Below are 20,042 nucleotides of genomic sequence, written 5' to 3'. Positions count from 1 at the left end.
CAGATGAGGAAATATAAGTACATGGAGAAGGGTACAAACTATATGACACGGGGGGCTCCAGAGCTCATGTCACATGACTGCCTAGCGTTCTATTTTAAATTTTTTTTTTTTTCAACATTTATTTTATTTTTGGGACAGAGAGAGACAGAGCATGAACGGGGGAGGCACAGAGAGAGAGGGAGACACAGAATCGGAAACAGGCTCCAGGCTCCGAGCCATCAGCCCAGAGCCCGACGCGGGGCTCGAACTCACGGACCGTGAGATCGTGACCTGGCTGAAGTCGGACGCTTAACCGACTGCGCCACCCAGGCGCCCCTGCCTAGCGTTCTATTTTAAGAGTAGGCAGAAGGCACTGAAAACTGCTCACTTTGAAATGAGAGAAATTAAAATAGTACAGATAGCATTATGCTTTTTAGAAAGGGTCCAACTTGAGTTTTTCCCTTTACTTATGTCTTATTTTTCCCCCTCCTTATTGCTATACAATTATATCTGTGCTAGTGGAGTGTAAACACCAAAGTGGATTCCCACCTCTATTTTTATAAAGGTAGCATTCTGATCCTTTATTTTTCTTCACAGACTAAAAGAACACATTGCTGATAAGAAAAAACTACCCATATTAATCTTTCCTGAAGGTAAGAAGGGTAACTGCCTACCAAGCTATAGTTGATACCAACCAGCACCAAAAGTATGTGAGGCATCGGATTGTTCTAGAAGTTCACTCTTAGTCCAGATCTCTGCTGTCCTATAGGAATGGGATGGCCTTCTCTGAGCCAATAATCCCTTGCTTTCTTTTGACATTTGATGGAAGGCATGGTGCCTCTTTGATCTTAAAAGTTATTTCTGGGTAATGAACTTGTACAGGTAGTGTTCCTAATTTTTTCAAGTATTTTTTCAAGTATTAAAATTATCACCTGTTGTGCAAAAGTTTTATCTCCAGAGTATTTAATAACAAAGTAAAAGTTTGTCTTTAAACTTGCTTAGAACTGTTGAGTTACTTAATTAAGCAGGGATTGATTTGTGAAATAAGAGTAAACTCCAATTTTGCTAGGATTTGAATATTTTATTTTGTGTCAAAATAATTCCTTTTAAAAATTTGTTTGAAAGAGAAAAACTGCCTTTAAAAATAGTCACCATACCCTTTTCTCCCTTCTGCAGGGACTTGCATCAACAATACTTCAGTCATGATGTTTAAAAAGGGAAGCTTTGAAATTGGAGGAACCATACATCCAGTTGCAATTAAGGTAAAACAGATATACCCCCCTGCCCCGAGGCTCCCAAAAGGGGAATGACTTGGTAACTTTATTTTGATATAACTTCAGTGTTAAAATCTGTAAGAATAACAAGGGCTTGTACACTCTTCCCCCTGCCCCAGCTTTATTGGAATATAGTTGACATATAACGTTGTGTAAATTTAAGGTGTACAATATACAGAGTTATTAACTATATTCACCATGCTGTGTATTAGGTCCCCAGGACTTGTTTATCTTAATAACTGTAAGTCTGTTGTCTTTGACCAATATCTCCCCAGTTCCTCCACTGTGCCGTCTCTCCTCCTCAGGCCCTGGTAACCACCTTTCTAATCTTTGTTTCTATCAGTCCAGCTTTTTTAGATTCCACATATAAATGAGGCTATACAGTACTTACCTTTCTCTGTCTGACTTATTTTACTCCTCATAATGCTTTCAGGGTCCATCTGTGTTGTCACAAATATCATCTGTATACACACACACACACACACACACACACACACACCACATCTTTATTCATCTGTTGACATACACTTAGGTTGTTTCCATATCTTGGCTATTGTGAAAAATATGCTGCAGTGAACATAGGAGGGCGGATATCTCTTCAAGATCTTGTTTTCATTTTCATTGGATACATACCCAAAAGTGAGGTTGCTGGATCATATGGTAGTTCTAATTTTTGACTTTTTGAGGACGCTCTCATATGCTGTTTTCTATAGTGGCTGTACTGATTTACGTCCCCACCAGCAGTGCACCAACGATCTCTTTTCTCCACATCTGTTTTTCCTTTTTGCAAATCTGTTTTATATCCTGGGATTCTGCGTGAGATGTAATTGAAGAAAAGGATTGGTAATTTGCTGCTAACCCAGAATGTTTAGAAACCACAACTTTAGTTAAACTTTCTCAGTTTGTAAATTGAGTCTCAGAGATGTCGTGTAATTTGTCTCACGGTTATACCATTACTTGGTGGAAATATTGTGTTGCCATTATGTTGGAGATATTTAGCCAACCAACATATTCTAAAGACCTGTTGTGTATAAGGTCTTCCTTAAGGCATTTGTATACTCTTTATTCAGATTCACCAACTGTTTACATTTTGCCCTGTTTGCTCAATCATTCTGTCTCTATTGGTACATATACAGACGGGTTCCAGGGGACTGTGTACCAGGCATTGTATTAAGTACTGAGGACACGGTAATAAGCAAAAGAGGTACTGTGCCTACTTTCGCTCAATTTCAGTGAAGTGGGAGACAGATACTGAAGACTCATGTGGATAACTCTCTTATTGCAGCACTCTGGGGCTCTGGTCAGAGGAGTTAGCTGGCTTGGTTTACTTTTTTGATCATTTCTATCAAGCAAAGTAGCTTCTCTTTCTCTTGGGGTTCAGTAGAGATGTTTGGCCTGTCGCCTCGGAAACACTAATGTGGATAAGCCATCACTTAGTTCATGACTGCAATGTTTTTTCTTTCTTTTACTTCTTTTTTTTTTTTTTTTCCCCAGTATAACCCTCAGTTTGGGGATGCATTTTGGAACAGTAGTAAATACAACATGGTGAGCTACCTGCTTCGAATGATGACCAGCTGGGCCATCGTCTGTGATGTGTGGTACATGCCCCCCATGACCAGAGAGGTATCCATAGATAACAACTGGTCTTTGGTGCTTTATCCAGTCAGATCCAGGGGAGAACACTTTTCCCTGAAAACCTGGGTGCCTGCCTTCCTCACAGTAGCAAAAGCTGGGCTTCCTTTCTGCTTTCTCAGCAAACGAGTCATTTAAAACGAAATGTATTTTGGCTGTCTTCAAGTCAGGCTCTTTTATATTCAGAAACTCTTTTCCATAATGGTTTTTATACTTGCTGTTGGTTTAGCGAACCTACAAATATTATGGAATGTTACATATTGGTAAGGCTAATAATATATGTACATGATAAAAATTAAACATTACAGCACTGCATTTTCTTGGCAGACCAAATGATATTTGCTATGATTGAGAACAGAACTGAGCTAAAAGGTGACTCTTACATTTTAAAACAAATCTAAATGATTGTGAGCTATTTCAAGAATTGTTTGAAAACTCTATTCCCAGGATGTACTTGTAATTTTCTTTTCCCCAGGAAGGAGAAGATGCTGTCCAGTTTGCTAACAGGGTTAAGTCTGCTATTGCTGTGCAAGGAGGATTGACTGAGCTTCCCTGGTAAGAAATTTTTTAGATGTACTATCATTTCTTTTTCATTAAAAAAATCACTTTTATTTTGCATTATTTATCTATTTATTTTTAGAAGTGTGTTTATTTTGAGAGAAAGAAATAGTGAGCGAGCAGGGGAGAGGGAGAGAGGAAGAAAGAATGTCGTACACAGGCTCCACGCTCAATGCAGAACCTGACATGGGGCTTAATCTCATGACCCTGGGATCATAACCTGGGCTGAAATCAAGAGTTGGACACTCAACCACCCAGGCACCCCCCAAAAAATCGTCTTTAGTAATGTCATTTATTGTGCTAGCTAACCAGAGGTTTAGCTGAAAGAGCAGTTTATTTAAATACCAATGGCTTAAATAAGGTAGAAGTTTATCCCTCTTGCTTAAACACAGGCTGCACAGGCTCGTATAACAGCTCATTCTGTATCCCATCCTCAGTGTGCTTCCACTTTTGGGTCCAGGCTGATGGCTTCAGGGCTACTCCATGTGTCCAGAAAATGGCCAGTAGGGAAGACTTAAAACAAGGACACCCCTCTCATTATTACCATTATAGGTTGGACCAGCCACTTCCATTTGTATCCATTGGCTAGAACTCAAGTAATATGACGGCAACCGCAAAGAAAGCTGGAGAATGCCGTCTTTGTTCTGGAAGGCCATGTGTCTAGCTGAAATTTAGCATTCTTTTACTGAAGAAGAACGTGAGAATAGATTTGGGGTTGGAGAACGGACCCTGGGAGCAAGGGGCAACTTATAGGCTTGTTCATATTTAATGCTAGCTATAACTAAATTAGAGAAAACTTAAAAACTTGAAAGGAAATAAGTGGAATATTTTAGTTATGGAAACTTTGGATTTAATTTTTTCTTTATTTGTTTGAGGAAGGTTGTAGGGGAGTGTAGTAGTCTGCTTGGGCTGCCATAACAAACTACCATACATGGGGTTGACTTAAAAAACAAATCTATTTCTCACAGTTCTGAAGGCTGAAAATCTGAGATTGGGGTGCCAGTAAGGTCGGTTTCTGGTGAGAGCTCTCTCTCCCTTTTGGCTGGCAAATGGCTGCCTTCTTGCCTTGTGTTCACACAATCTCGTCTTTGTATGAGTATGGGGAGAGAGAAGCGAGCAAGCTCACAGGTGTCTCTTTTTATACAGACATTAATCCTATCTTGAAGATTAGTGACCACTCTTCTGACCTCATCTAAACCTCATTACCTCCCAAAGGCCCCTTCTCTAAATACCATCATATTGGAGGTTAGGGCTTCAATATATGAATTGGGGGGGGGGGTGTGGCGGGAAGGCATAAACATTTAGTCTGTATCAGTGAGGGTTAACTATATACCTACATTATAGTGGGAGATTAAATTCTCACACACACAGACATTATGTTAGCAAGCTTGCATAAAGCAGTTCAAACTTTGGGGCACCTGGGTGGCTCGGTTGGTTAATCGTCCACTCTTGATTTTGTTTCAGGTCATGATCTCATGGTTCATAAGTCTGGGCCCTGTGTTGGGCTCTGTGCTGATAGTGCAGAGCTTCCTTGGAATTCTTTCTCTTTATCCCTGCCCCCTTCCCCTGCTCTGCCTCTCTCCCTCTCTCTCCCCCCCCCCCAAAATAAATAAAAAATAAACTTAAAAAAAACCAGTTCATACTTCAAATCCTGTAAGTTTAATAAAGTCCCTCTGTTTATCATTTTTGGTGTTTTGAAAACACTGCATGAAAAGTTCACTTAAGGCAATTATAGTTATGTTCTAGGAGCAGGATTTGACTGAGTCAGGTTGTCAGCCAGTTCAGCCAACTGCAGAGGGACCCGGGACTGCTCAGGAATTAGCCTCTGGAATAAGGGCTTGCTGGGTTCTTATACTCCTTTATGCAAAGGTGGGGAATGTCTCTAGAATATTTTATCCATTCATATACCTTGAGTACAACCAATTTCACCCAAGAAACCTGTTTCTGGCGTCTGTTATGCTAATTAGGAAGGCAATCATTTCTGTAGTGAAAACCCATTTCTAAAATTCATTATGTGAATTAACAAAGGTTGGGAAATTGATGGGAGACAGAGATAGCTGATGCCTTATAGTGACACCTTTGGAGGGTGGTCTTCTAATTAAATGCCTGGCTGATCATCCCCAGAGTATGAGTTCTTGATTTAGGGCAACTTGACTGGTCCTAAGGCCAGGACTAGGGTCAAGATAGGTTAAAACTAACATTTGTATCACACTACCTAAGCTGAAATAGGTGAAACTAAATTACAGACATCATAATATCATGAAATGACAGGCTTACACATGTCCTAGTTTATCAATGCCCTAGTGAATCCAAGTTCACTCTGGATCTGGCTTCCTCTTTCCTCATTGTTTTCAGTTCTTTACTCTCCTTCCTCTCACCTGACATCAAAGCCCTCCTCCTGCCCTGAAGCCATATGAAAATCTAGGAGTTTGGGATCAGTAGCCTCAGACACCAAAGAAAGGAAGAAAGTCTTGAAAGACAACAGCCTAAGGAAGTCAGCCACAGGACAGATCCCAATCAGATTGGCTTAAAGAAAATCTGTCAGATTTTGAGAATTTTTCAATTTCCTTTTATTGGGCCATATGCAAGCCTCACTGCCTTTTCAGGTGTACCTGTCATTCACACACTGAGTATGAATTAACGTGTCTACATGGCTTTTTTCCTAGGTTAAATGAGAATTCGGTTGTATCATCTTAAACAGGTTTTTACATATGGTTGCTGCTATCCTTAGGAGCTCAGGTCTGCTGCCATTGCAAAGGGGAACTGGGTAAAACTTTAAAGTCTCTAGAGGGGGCAGGTCACAGTTGGGGTGCTCAGAGCTGTGTGTGATACCTGGGTGCTTGGGATAGTTGCATCAAAATAATGTCAGGATGCTCAAGGGCAAATGTTTTTAACTGTTTTGTCAGTTTTGGCTTGGACCTTAGGAAAGAAAGAAAGGCTTTTCTTCTGCCTCCCCCCCCCCCCCTCTTAGTTCCTACTATTCAGAATTCACATCAGTGCTATGAATAGTTAGAGGCAGCTCTTCTGGATAAAAGAGGCTTTGGGGGACAATTCTGGGGAGCTAATAACAATTTATAACTTTGTTTCATGGAAATTTCCTACATCTGAGCCCCTGGAAGATGGGTGGACTTTAGTCTGTTTTTAAGTTGAGGACTCACTGGCAGGCTGAGTCTTGGTTTTGACTTCAGAGGCCAAAACATTGCAGTGGTTCAGGCGGGCGTCTGTTTGTAGGTCAAGTTCTGTCCTCATGGCAGAGTTTACAGGCTAACCTGTGATCCATTCATCATCATCAGAAGGCACTTGGTAAACATTTGTGTTTAACTGGGTTAAAATTAAACAGGTACCGTATAAGGTAAGCAAGTTCACCATCTATGCTCTTAGGAGTTAAAATCAAAAACATTAGATTAGGAGAGAGATCGTGGCCCCTTATAGTCCAGTTCTCCTCTCAGAGCTTACAGTTTGTTGTTCCTTTGTGTTGACCAAAGAAGGAAAGGCATGCAGAGTCCTTATAACCCAGGCAGCTCTGTGTTTTCACCACCGTGGAGAGAGTTCAAAGATTCACAGACTCTGAATTAAGGAATGCTACTTACATAGGCACTAACTACTGGTTAAATGCAATTTATGATTTTGTTGTTCGTTTTTATTCTGAGTCTGTTTTGTAATATGGGAGATCATTAATGCTTGAAATATGTAGTGCTTGGAATGAAAATACAACTTTTCATTGTATTTTCCTATGTCTTTCCCATATTTTCTATGTATTTTCCATATGTCTTCCTATGTAGACATAGGAAAGAAAGGAAGAAAGGCTTTGGTTTGAATAATGATTAACCCACTTATCTTTAAGGAATTTACCCGTACATACACAGTACCCTCACCATTATTTGAGTGTACCTTAAATTTTCCATATGGGTTTTCTAGTAAGACATAGGTTGATTGGATGAAAGAAAACAATACTTTGCTTTCCTTGCAGAAAAAGACAGGCAAACAATCCTAGTTTTAATATAAAGTCCAGGGGCGCCTTGGGTGGCTCAGTCGGTTAAGCATCTGACTTCTGCTCAGGTCCTGATCTCTCAGTTTGTGAGTTGGAGCCCTGCGTCTAGCTCTGTGCTGACAGCTCAGAGCCTGGAGTCTGCTTCAGATTCCCTGTCTCTGTCTCTGTCTCTCTCTGCTCCTCCCTGCTTGCAATCTGTCTCTCTAAAAAATAAATAAACATTTAGAAAATTAAAAAAAAACATGTAAAGTCCAAATATTGAATATAGCAACCCTAACTTCTTAATTTTTTTTTTCCAGTGGTCATTCATTTTTGAGAGAGAGACAGAGTGCGAGTGGGGGAGGGCAGAGAGAGAGGGAGATATAGAATCCAAAGCAGGCTCCAAGCTCTGAGCTGTCAGCACAGAGCCCAACGCAGGCCCGAACCCACGGACTGTGAGATCGTGACCTGAGCCTAAGTCAGACGCTTAAAAGACTGAGCCACCCAGACGCCCCTAGCAACCCTAACTTCTAAAAGGAAACTGAGTGGAGATATTATTCTATATTTTAATTAAGCATCAGAGAGATCGTTCCTTCCCCAGAGTAACACACATTTAGTTAGCGGTAGAACAGAGACTGAAATCTTGGTCTTTCTGCTTCCAAATCCCATGTGCTTTGCCCCATTGTTGACCAGCCACTTAAAGTGTCATGGCACCACACAGTGTGTGTTAACAGCAAATGCTTTTAAATCATTGCTGGGAATATCTTTTATTTATTTGCCTTTCTATTCCCAGGGATGGAGGGCTGAAGAGAGCAAAGGTGAAGGACACCTTTAAGGAAGAGCAGCAGAAGAATTACAGCAAGATGATTGTAGGCAATGGATCTCTTTGAATCAGACTGAATCCCACCCTGGTGATAAAATTTGGCTTACCAAAACTAGCCCCTAGAAATGGAATGTGTTGTTTTTGGTGGGGTGAGAGGGAGAGTGGAGTATTGTTTTGGTTTACTGTTTTTGTTTTTTAATGTTAATCTTTTCTATAGGATGAATTGTCTCTACCTCTTTACGCCAGAGGCAGAACCCATCTGGGGCCCTTTTTGGCTTTTGTTGTCATATCAATAGCCTCATGAATTATAAGGTAGTTTACTGACTTTAAACAGATTCTGTCTTGTGTAAAATGATGAAGTCATTGTTGATTGAATGAAATATTTGTACAGGAAAAAGTGCTTCTAAAACACTTTTGGAACTCACTGTGTTTGGAACTTGTTGATATGGCAATTCTCAAAAAAAAATCCCCCAGGCTCTTTTGATGATTTGTTTTCTCACTCCTTCTCACCACCCCGCCCCTCCGCCAATCACTTAAACAGTGGGAGTACACATCAGTTCAAGGTTACTGCCAGGGTTGTGTTCCACTGCAAGGTTGAAAAGAAAAATGAGGATCGTATTTAGGAGAAAGGACAGATTTGTGGCCACTTGATCTGAAAGTTGAAAGCAAATGTAAATATTTTTTTACTAGTGTGTTAGAAGAGAAGTATTACTTGGTGAGCTTTACCGAAGAAAGGTGAATGCAGGTTACTGTGTGTGTGCACTTGTATGTAGGCAAGTTTTGAATAAACAACTTTTTAGCTGGCCACTGGTGGTAAAGCTTTAAGGTTTCCTTGTGGTTACAGTAGAGATCTATACGTAGTGCCTCTCCCATTTACGGATTTGTTTGATTTTGTACCGAAGCATATTTTCAAACAGGAGGAGGCTTTAACAACAAAAAAATCACTTTGTCTTCAGGGGAGGTATGAATGAGCCAGGCGTGTGTGCTGCTCCTCACCCTCTACCCCTTTGAGGTTTATTTCAGGATGTTCCCAGTTTTTTAAACAGAAGAATGAGTGGTAAAATTACCTTTTGGAAACTGAGCCTTAAATTTTTTTAAGGGGAAGATAAGTGTTTCCCAATTTACTCAGTGTAAGCAATGTTTGATAGCAATATAACACCATGTTAAACTCTGGGAGTGTTCCATCTCTTCTGGTAACTGTGTACCAAATGTGAAACTGTCTTACAGTGAATATAAATAAATTATATATTTCTAAATGTGTGTTGCATTATTTTCCCTCACCTCTACCCTCTTCTGGTCTGAGGAAGGTTAAATTTTTTCTTATTATAAACAAGAATTGTTTGTTTTCCATATCAATTACATAGTTAGATTATATTGGACTGGAATATCTGAGAAATGAGACCATGAACAGCTAGTTTTGGTTTGTTTTTTCTTTTCTTTTCTTTTTGATATGCCCCGATTCGAGAGACCCCCCGAAAACAAACCACCAGAGTCCAGAGTCAAAGCCAAGCGGCAAGGGTCATTTATTGCAGGTTTATTGCAGGTTCGAACCCGGTCCTCGGTTCGAGGTCACTCGTTGCCGGTGACGCTAAGAGGCACCGAGCAAGGATCTTACAGGTTCTTTTATAGACAGGCACAAACAAGTTAGGGATTTTTTTGAGGTTACAGAGCTGTTATTGGTTGACATTTAAATTTGAACGCTCAGCAGAACTTGATTGGTTCCTGCCTTTATTTCAAACCACAACTGGGCACGCCCTGGCTGGTTTCGGGAATGGGGGGGGGGGAGGTCTTTTCTTTGCCGTTGTGAGTACACCTGGTAATTTTTCTCTTAGTCTCTCACTTTTCTTTTCTTTTCTTTTTCTTTTTTTTTTTTTTTGCCTGATGATTTGGACTCTGACCCTGTGGACTCTGCCTTGAGCAAGTCATAAACTTCACTTGATTTGTGGGTGAACTCAGGCAACTATCTCTTTTTTTTCCTTTTTAGTTTTTTTTAATGGTTATTTATTTACTTTTAAAAAAAATTTTTTTTAACGTTTATTTATTTTTGAGACAGAGAGAGACAGAGCATGAACGGGGGAGGGGCAGAGAGAGAGGGAGACACAGAATCGGAAGCAGGCTCCAGGCTCTGAGCCATCAGCCCAGAGCCCGAGGCAGGGCTCAAACTCTTGAACTGTGAGATCATGACCTGAGCTGAATTTGGATACTTAGCCTACTGAGCCACCCAGGTAACTATCTTTTAATTCACTATACATATGTCTGGTATAGGGCTATGATTTACATTCTTATCAAACTAGATGGATTTGCTCCCAAAGGAACATGTGCAACCAGGTTACCCAAATGGTGAGCTACTCTTCTGTTCTTTGCACCCCCCATCCTTTTTCCCTATGTTCTTACTCTTTGATTCTTTCCTTTGATCTTTTTTTTAAAAGGTTTTATTTTTAAGTAATCTCTACACCCAACGTGGGGCCTGAACCCACAACCCTGAGATCAAGAGTCACAGACTCCACCAACTGAGCCTCCCAGGGGCCCCGATTCTTCCCTTTGATCTTGACTGAAAATCAGCAAGTGACTGATTCGGGGTGACTCTTTGCCTTGAGTTCCTTTTTCCCTTTTACTTTTCATATTCAATATAACTTGAATTAATGAATCCATTGTATTAATTAGCCCAGTTATCAGAAAAGCTGATAGAACAACTAACAGCTGTTTTGTTTGGATGTCAGTAAGATGTATCTTTCCAAGTGCACTCTGGAAGCAATAATGCTATCACATGTTCACTAGAAAGTCTAATGCTATCTCAGTGGGAACCTTTGTAGGTCTTGGACTTAGGCAGCTAGTTTTCATTGGCATAAGTGAATTGCAACTTATTGTGAATTGCACAATAAGTGAATTGCAGTTGGGGGAATTGCCATGCTTCCGTAAACATCTTTTTAGAAAGCAAATATTGCTCGGATTTAGATTATGCTTCCTAGAGAGGAATGTTTATGTTACCCTTCCCTAATTTGTTTTTATGTTACCCTTCCCTAATATTGTTTTTTTTTTAAATATGAAATTTGTTGTCAAATTGGTTTCCATACAACACCCAGTGCTCATCCCAACAGGTGCCCTCCTCAATGCCCATCACCCACTTTTCCCTCCCTCCCACCCCCCATCAGCCCTCAGATTATTTTCAGTTTTAAGAGTCTCTTATGGTTTGCCTCCCTCCCTCTCTAACTTTTTTTTGCCCTCTTCTTTTCCCCCATGATCTTCTGTTAAGTTTCTCAGGATCCACATAAGAGTGAAAACATATGGTATCTATCTTTCTCTGTATGACTTACTTCACTTAGCCTAATACCCTCCAGTTCCATCCACGTTGCCACAAATGGCCATATTTCATTCTTTCTCATTGCCAAGTAGTATTCCTTTGTGTATGTAAACCACAATTTCTTTGTCCATTCATCAGTTGATGGACATTTAGGCTCTTTTCCATAATTTGGCTATTGTTGAAAGTGCTGCTATAAACATTGGGGTGCAAGTGCCCCTATGCACCAGCACTCCTGTGCTCTTGGGTAAATTCCTAGCACTGCTATTGGCTGGGTCATAGGGTAGATCTATTTTTAATTTTTTGAGGAACCTCCACACTGTCTTCCAGAGTGGCTGCACCAGTTTGCATTCCCACCTACAGTGCAAGAGGGTTCCCATTTCTCCACATCCTCTCCAGCATCTATAGTCTCCTGATTTGTTCATTTTGGCCACTCTGACTGGCATGAGGTGATATCTCAGTGTGGTTTTGATTTGTATTTCCCTGATGAGGAGCGACGTTGAGCATCTTTTCATGTGCCTGTTGGCCATCTGGATGCCTTCTTTAGAGAAGTGTCTATTTATGTTTCCTGCCCATTTATTCACTGGATTATTTGGTTTTTGGGTGTGGAGTTTGGTGAGTTCTTTATAGATTTTGGATATTAGCCCTTTGTCCAATATGTCATTTGCAAATATCTTTTCCCATTCTGTCAGTTGCCTTTAGTTTTGTTGATTGTTTCCTTTGAAGTGCAGAAGCTATTTATCTTCATGAGGTCCCAATAGTTCATTTTTGCTTTTAATTCCCTTGCCTTTGGGGATGTGTCAAGTAAGAAATTGCTGCGGCTGAGGTCAGAGAGGTTTGTTCCTGCTTTCTCCTCTAGGGTTTTGATGGTTTCCTGTCTCACATTCAGGTTCTTTATCCATTTTGAGTTTATTTTTGTGAGTGGTGTAAGAAAGTGGTCTAGTTTCATTCTTCTGCATGTTGCTGTCCAGTTTTTCCTGCACCATTTGTTAAAGAGACTATGTTTTTTCCATTGGATATTCTTTTCTGCTTTGTCAAAGATTAGTTGGCCATACTTTTGTGGGTCCAATTCTGGGTTCTCTATTCTATTCCGTTGGTCTATTTGTCTGTTTTTGTGCCAATACCACACTGTTTTGATGATTACAGCTTTGTAGTAGAGGCTAAAGTCTGGGATTGTGATGCCTCCCTCTTTGGTCTTCTTCTTCAATATTACTTTGGCAATTAGGGGGTCTTTGTGGTTCCATACAAATTTTAGGATTGCTTGTTCTAGCTTTGAGAAGAATGCTGGCGCAATTTTGATTGGGATTGCATTGAATGTGTAGATTGCTTGGGTAGTATTGACATTTTAGCAATATTTATTCTTCTATCCAGGAGCATGGAATGTTTTTCCATTTCTTTGTATCTTCTTCAATTTCCTTCTTGAGCTTTCTATAGTTTTCAGCATACAGATCTTTTACATCTTTGATTAGGTTTATTCCTAGGTATTTTATATTTCTTGGTGCAATTGTGAATGCAATCAGTTTCTTTATTTCTCTTTCTGTTGCTTCATTATTGGTGTATAAAAATGCAACTGATTTCTGTACACTAATTTTGTATCCTGCAATTTTGCTGAATTTATGTATCAGTTCTGGCAGACTTTTGGTGGAGTCTATCGGGTTTTCCATGTAGAGTATCATGTCATCTGCAAAAAGTGAAAGCTTGACTTCATCTTTGCCAATTTTGATGACTTTGATCTCCTTTTGTTGTCTGATTGCTGATGCTAGAATTTCCAACCCTATGTTAAACAACAGTGGTGAGAGTGGACATCCCTGTTGTGCTCCTGATCTCGGGGCAAAGCTCTCAGTTTTTCCCCATGGAGGATGATGTTAGCTGTGGGCTTTTCATAAATGGCTTTTATGATGGTTAAGTATGTTCCTTCTATCCTGACTTTCTCGAGGGCTTTTATTAAGAAAGGATGCTGAATTTTGTCAAATGCTTTTTCTGATCAATTGACAGGATCATATGGTTCTTATCTTTTCTTTTATTAATGTGATGTATCACATTGATTGATTTGTGAATATTGAACCAGCCCTGCAGCCTAGGAATGAATCCCACTTAATCATGCTGAATAATTCTTTCTATATGCTGTTGAATTCAATTTGCTAGTATCTAGTTGAGAATTTTTGCATCCATATTCATCAGGGATATTGGCCTGTAGTTTTCTTTGTTTGCTGTGTCTCTGTCTGGTTTGGGAATCAAAGCAATGCTGGCTTCATAGAATGAGTCTGGAAGTTTTCCTTCCCTTTCTATTTTTTTGGAACAGCTTGAGAAGGATAGGTATTATCTCTGCTTTAAATGTCTGGTAGAATTCCCCAGGGAAGCCATCTGGTCCTGGACTCTTATTTGTTGGGAGATTTTTGATAACGGATTCAATTTCTTTGCTGGTTATGGGTCTGTTCAAGTTCTCTATTTCTTATTGTTTGAGTTTTGGAAGTGTGTGGGTGCTTAGGAATTTGTCCATTTCTTCCAGGTTGTCCAGTTTGTTAGCATATAATTTTTCATAGTATCCCCTGATAATTGCTTGTATTTCTGAGGGATTGGCTGTAATAATTCCATTTTCATTCATGATTTTATCTATTTGGGTCATCTCCCTTTTCTTTTTGAGAAGCCTGGCTAGAGGTTTGTCAATTTTGTTTATTTTTTCAAAAAACCAACTCTTGGTTTCGTTGATCTGCTCTACAGTTTTTTTAGATTCTATATTGTTTATTTCTGCTCTGATCTTTATTATTTCTCTTCTTCTGCTGGATTTAGGCTGCCTTTGCTGTTCTGCTTCTATTTCCTTTAGGTGTGCTGTTAGATTTTGTATTTGGGATTTTTCTTGTTTCTTGAGATAGGCCTGGATTGCAATGTATTTTCCTCTGAGGACTGCCTTCGCTGCATCCCAAAGCGTTTGGATTGTTGTGTTTTCATTTTCATTTGTTTCCGTATATTTCTTAATTTCTCCTCTAATTGCCTGGTTGACCCATTCATTCTTTAGTAGGATGCGCTTTAACCTCCATGCTTTTGGAAGCTTTCCAGACTTTTTCCTGTGGTTAATTTCAAGTTTCATAGCATTGTGATCTGAAAGTGTGCATGGCATGATCTCAATTCTTTTATACTTATGAAGGGTTGTTTTGTGACCCAGTATGTAATCTCTCTTGGAGAATGTTCCATGTGCATTCGAGAGTAAAGTATATTCTGTTGCTTTGGGATGCAGAGTTCTAAATATATCTGTCAAGTCCATGTGATCCAATGTATCATTCAGGGCCCTTGTTTCTTTATTGATTTTGTGTCTAGATGATCTATCCATTGTTGTAAGTGGGGTATTAAAGTCCCCTGCAATTACCACATTCTTGTCAATAAGGTTGCTTATGTTTGTGATTGATTGTTTTATATATTTGGGGGCTCCCGTATTTGGTGCATAGACATTTATAATTGTTGTCTCTTCCTGATGGATAGACCCTGTAATTATTATATAATGCCCTTCTTCATCTCTTGTTACAGCCTTTTATTTAATGTCTAGTTTGTCTGATATGATTGACTTCCAGTAGCATGATAGATAGTTCTCCATCCCCTCACTTTTAATCTGAAGGTGTCCTCAGGTCTAAAATGAGTCTCTTGTAGAGAGCAAATAGATGGTCTTTTTTTTTTTTTTTAATCCATTCTGATACTCTATGTCTTTTGGTTGGAGCATTTAGTCCATTTACATTCAGTGTTATTATTGAAAGATACGGGTTTAGAGTCATTGTGATGTCTGTAGGTTTCATGCTTATAGTGATGTCTCTGGTACTTTGTGGTCCTTGCAACATTTCACCCACAAAATCTCCCTTAGGACCTCTTGTAGGGCTTAGTTTAGTGGTGATGAATTCCTTCAGTTTTTGTTTGTTTGGGAAAACCTTTATCTCTCCTTCTATTCTGAATGACAGATTTGCTGGATAAATGATTCTTGGCTGCATATTTTTCCTGTTCATCACATTGAAGATTTCCTGCCCCTCCTTTCTGGCCTGCCAAGTTTCAGTGATAGGTCTGCTAATACCCTTATGTGTCTACCTTTGTAAGTTAGGGCATGTTTATCCCTAGCTGCTTTCAGAATTCTCTCTTTATCCTTGTATTTTGCCAGTTTCACTATGATATTTTGCAGAAGATTGATTCAGGTTACATCTGAAGGGAGTTCTCTGTACCTCTTGGATTTCAATGCCTTTTTCCTTCCCCAGATCAGGGAAGTTCTCAGCTATGATTTGTTCAAGTACACCTTCAGCCCCTTTCTCTCTCTTTTTCTTCTGGAATTCCTATGATAAGGATATTATTCCATTTGATTGCATCACGTAGTTCTCTAATTCTCCCCTCATACTCCTGGATTTTTTTTTATCTCTCTTCTTTTCAGCTTCTTCTTGTTCCATAATTTTATCTTCTAATTCACCTATTCTCTCCTCTGCCTCTTCAATCTGTGCTATGGCCGCCTCCATTTTATTTTGCACCTCATTTATAGCATTTTTTAGTTCCTCATGACTATCTTTTAGTCCCTTAATCTCTGTAGCAATAGATTCTCTGGTGTCCTCTATGCTTTCTTCAAGCCTGGTGATTAATTTTATGACTATTATTCTAAACTCTTGTTCCGTTATATTGCTTAAATCAGTTTTTATCAATGAGTTAGCTGTCACTACTTCCTGGAGTTTCTTTTGAGGAGAATGTTTCCGTTCATCATTTTGGTTAGTGCCTGTGGTAGCTCCAAACTGCAGGGCACTTCCCCTGTGCTGTCAGGAGCAACTTCTGTTGGTGGGCGGGGCTGCAGTCAGACCTGATGTCTGCCCCCAGCCCACCGCTGGGGCCACAGCCAGACTTGTGTGTACCTTATCTTCCCCTCTCCCAGGGGCAGGACTCACTGTGGAGTGGTGTGGCCCCTGCCTGGGCAGCTTGGACACTGCCAGGCTTGTGGTACTGCTTGGATGGGATCTGGCCAAGGGCATATTAGAAGGGGTGGATCTGCAAGGTGCACAGGGGACGGAGGGGCAGGCTTAGCTCCATTTACTGTTGGTGGTCCCCTGCAGGAGGGGCCTGGCAGCACCGGGAGGGAGGCAGACCCGTTGGAGGGATGGATCCACAGAAGCACAATGTTGGGCGTTTTCGAGGTACAAGCAAGTTCGGTGACGGGAGCTGGTTCCCTTTGGAATTTAGGCTGCGGGATGGGAGAGGGAAATGGCGCTTGCCAGTGCCTTTGTTCCCCCACTGACCTCTGTCCTTCCGAGGCTCAACAACTCTCCGTCCTGTTGTCCTCTAACCCTCCTGCTCTCTGAGCAGAGCTGTTGACTTATAACATTCCAGATGTTAAGTCCCGCTGGCTGGCAGAACACACTCTGTCCGGCCCCTCCACTTTTGCAAGCCAGACTCGGGGGCTCTGCCTTGCAGGACAGGCTGCCCCTCCACCGCCCCGGCTCCCTCCCGCCAGTCCGTGTAGCACGCACGCCTCTCCGCCCTTCCTACCCTCTTCTGTGGGCCTCTTGTCTATGCTTGGCTCTGGAGAGTCCATTCTGCTAGTCTTTTGGCAGTTTTCTGGGTTCTTTAGGCAGATGTGGGTGGAATTTAAGCGATCAGCAGAACGAGGTGAGCCCAGCATCCTCCTATGCTGCCATCTTCCCCTATATCCCTAATATTGTTTTGTACCTACTTTAGAAGTACTATGCCCAGAATGTAATCTTCTAAACTTCTGAGTCTTCTCTGATTATAATGGCATATCAAGGGTAGGTAGAATTTGGTAGAAAAATCCCATTAGAAAAGACTTTTAATCTAACCTCTTGCACAGATTCATTTATTGAGCCTCAAGTTTGCCTTTTAAAATTCCAACTTTGCCCTGGTCATGTTACAGACACAGGGTTTTAGGAATGTCAAGATGTTCTGAAATATCCTGGTACATTTTAGGATTAGATGAGCAACCATGGTAGGAAACAGTAAACGTACTGGAAGCATGGGAAATAGACCTGGATCATAGTCTGTAACAAAGAACTGTCTTGAGGAAATTTTCCTCAAGTCTTTCCAAGGCATATTCAGCTTTGCTTTGGTGATTTGCCATCATTCCTTCTGCCTATGTTACACGTTGGGTATTCTGTTGATAATTTAAGGGCTGTTCATTTCTTGTGACTCTAGATAATGTAGTCTATACATAATGAGGACTGCCTTTTGGCCAGAGTTTTCTCAGTCTTTGTTTCTGAGGTGTGGCTTTCTGCTTGGCCAGAGTAGGATGGAATGGGAGATGGGGCGAAATTGGCATTTAAGGTTGGTACTTAAAACTAGGGACCCTAGTAGGGATTTTGACAAAAGCTGTGTGTTTGCTTTTGCTTATTTAACACTGGTTTCTAGTGAATTGATGCTAGTAGTATTTGATGTTATTTTTTGGAATAATGGTTAAAATGATGAGATAAAGAATCATAAAGACATTTTCTAATTGTGGCTCTGGCACTCGCTGGCTTTGCAGCCTTTGGCAATTCTCTGATTTCTACTTATCTTTTAATGTGTTGTGAAATTATAGAATACAATATATATGAAAGTGTGCAGGGCAATGATAAATTGCAAACTTATTTCTCAGTATTACCCTGGTTAGTTGTTACCCAGGCCAATAAGTAAAACATGAATAACTATATCCTAGGAGGCATGAGAAGTCACAATTTATTATTCCTTTTACTACTGATTGACAGTAGTACTATTTTTAGCTTTGTTGTAAATGTCTCCTAGTATGCATGCACAAGAGCTTTTCTTTAGTTGGTATGTTTAGTAGGAATTAGGATTGCTCCATAGTAGGGTATAAACATGTTTAACTTCAGTGTAGAAACTTCCAAACTGTTTCCAGAAACGTAGCAATTTACATCAACTATCTGCACTGTAGGAGAGAAAAATTTATATTTAGTGTAGGGGTGCCTGGGTGGCTCAGTCAGTTAAGTGTCCGACTTCAGCTCAGGTCATGACCTCTCAGTTTGTGAGTTCGAGCCCCGCATCAGGCTCTGTGCTGACAGCTCAGAGCCTGGACTCTGCTTCAGATTCTGTGACTCCCTCTCTTTCTGCCCCTCCCCTGCTCATGCTCTGTCTCTCAAAAAATAAATAAACATTAAAAAATTTTTGTATTTACTGTAATAACATAGTTGGATTTATTTTTTATTATTTTATTTTGTACTTTTACTTCCATTTTTTCTCTTTTCTTGCCTTCTTTTGGACTTACTACTTTCCTTTTTCCATTTTCTCTACTTAATTGTTGGTTAATGGTCTCATTTCTATTTGTTCTGTGGTTGCCTTATAATTTTTAATTTGCATACTTACCAACGTCTAAAATGGGTCACTACCCTTACACTCCTGAATAATTCAAGGACCCTAGAATTTGAATTCCAATCATTCACCACCACCCCTCCACCAATTTATGGTATATGATATTATGTATTTTAATTACTTACATAGTCTCACAAATTGTCATAATCATTGTCATCAGCAGCAACATGGTTATTACTTTATACAGGCAATGTTTACCCACACTTTTTCCCACTTTCTTTGTTATTTCTTGCCTCTTATCTGAGTTTTAACATCTGGGATCACAGTTTGATAATGGCTAACTCCTTGTTTTTGTTTTTCTGTAAGTATACACTTTATACCCATTTTTTAAAAAATAATTTATTGTCAAGTTAGCTAACATACAATATAGTCTTGGCTTCAGGAGTAGATTCCCATGGTTCATCACTTACATACAACACCCAGTGCTCATCCCAACAAGTGCCCTCCTCAATGCCCATCACCCATTTTCCCCTCTCCCCTGCCCCCCACTCAACCCTCAGTTTGTTCTCTGTATTTAAGAGTCTCTTATGGTTTGCCTCCCTCTGTATTTGTAACTGATTTTTTTTCTCTTCCCCTATGGTCTTCTGTTAAGTTTCTCAAATTCCACATATGAGTGAAAACATATGATATCTGTCTTTCTCTGACTGACTTATTTCACTAGCATAATACCCTCCAGTTCTACCCATGTTTCAAATGGCAAAATTTCACTTTTTTTCATTGCCAAGTAGTATTCCACTGTGTGTGTGTGTGCGTGTATGTACATGCGTGCATGTGTGTATACCACATCTTCTTTATCCATTAATCAGTTGATAGACATTTGGGCTTTTTCCAGAATTTGGTTATTGTTGATAGTGCTGCTATAAACATTGGAGTACCTGTGCCCCTATGAATCAGCACTCCTGTATCCTTTGGATAAATTCCTAGTAGTGCTATTGCTGGTCACAGGGTAATTCTATTTCTAATTTTTTGAGGAACCTCCATAGTGTTTTCCAGAGCGGCTGCACCAGTTTGCATTCCCACCAACAGTGCAACATGGTTCCCCTCTCTTCACATCCTTGACAACATCTGTCATTTCCTGAGTTGTTCATTTTAGCCACTCTGACTGGCGTGAGGTGATATCTCAGTGTGGTTTTGATTTGTATTTCCCTGATGAGCGATATTGAGCATCTTTTCATGTGT

General features: G+C 40.2%; 1 protein-coding gene across 2 annotated transcripts in view; it reads left to right on the top strand.

Annotated features, from left to right (window-relative positions):
- The window catches only part of GPAT3 (glycerol-3-phosphate acyltransferase 3), a 61,911-nt gene extending 52,427 nt beyond the window's left edge, over positions 1-9,484 (top strand). For both annotated transcript variants that reach the window (XM_042984252.1, XM_042984251.1), the window contains 5 exons: positions 577-632; positions 1,156-1,241; positions 2,748-2,876; positions 3,361-3,440; positions 8,207-9,484. In XM_042984252.1, coding sequence (XP_042840186.1) covers positions 577-632; positions 1,156-1,241; positions 2,748-2,876; positions 3,361-3,440; positions 8,207-8,303 — 448 coding nt within the window. In that variant the 3' untranslated portion in view covers positions 8,304-9,484. The remainder of the gene's footprint in view (positions 1-576; positions 633-1,155; positions 1,242-2,747; positions 2,877-3,360; positions 3,441-8,206) is intronic.
- Positions 9,485-20,042: the final 10,558 nt, after the last annotated feature.

Source organism: Panthera tigris, chromosome B1 (genome assembly GCF_018350195.1).
Source record: "Panthera tigris isolate Pti1 chromosome B1, P.tigris_Pti1_mat1.1, whole genome shotgun sequence".
NCBI lineage: Eukaryota > Metazoa > Chordata > Mammalia > Carnivora > Felidae > Panthera > Panthera tigris.
Note: the sequence above shows the minus strand (reverse complement) of the source record. Positions and strands in the feature narration are given on the sequence as shown.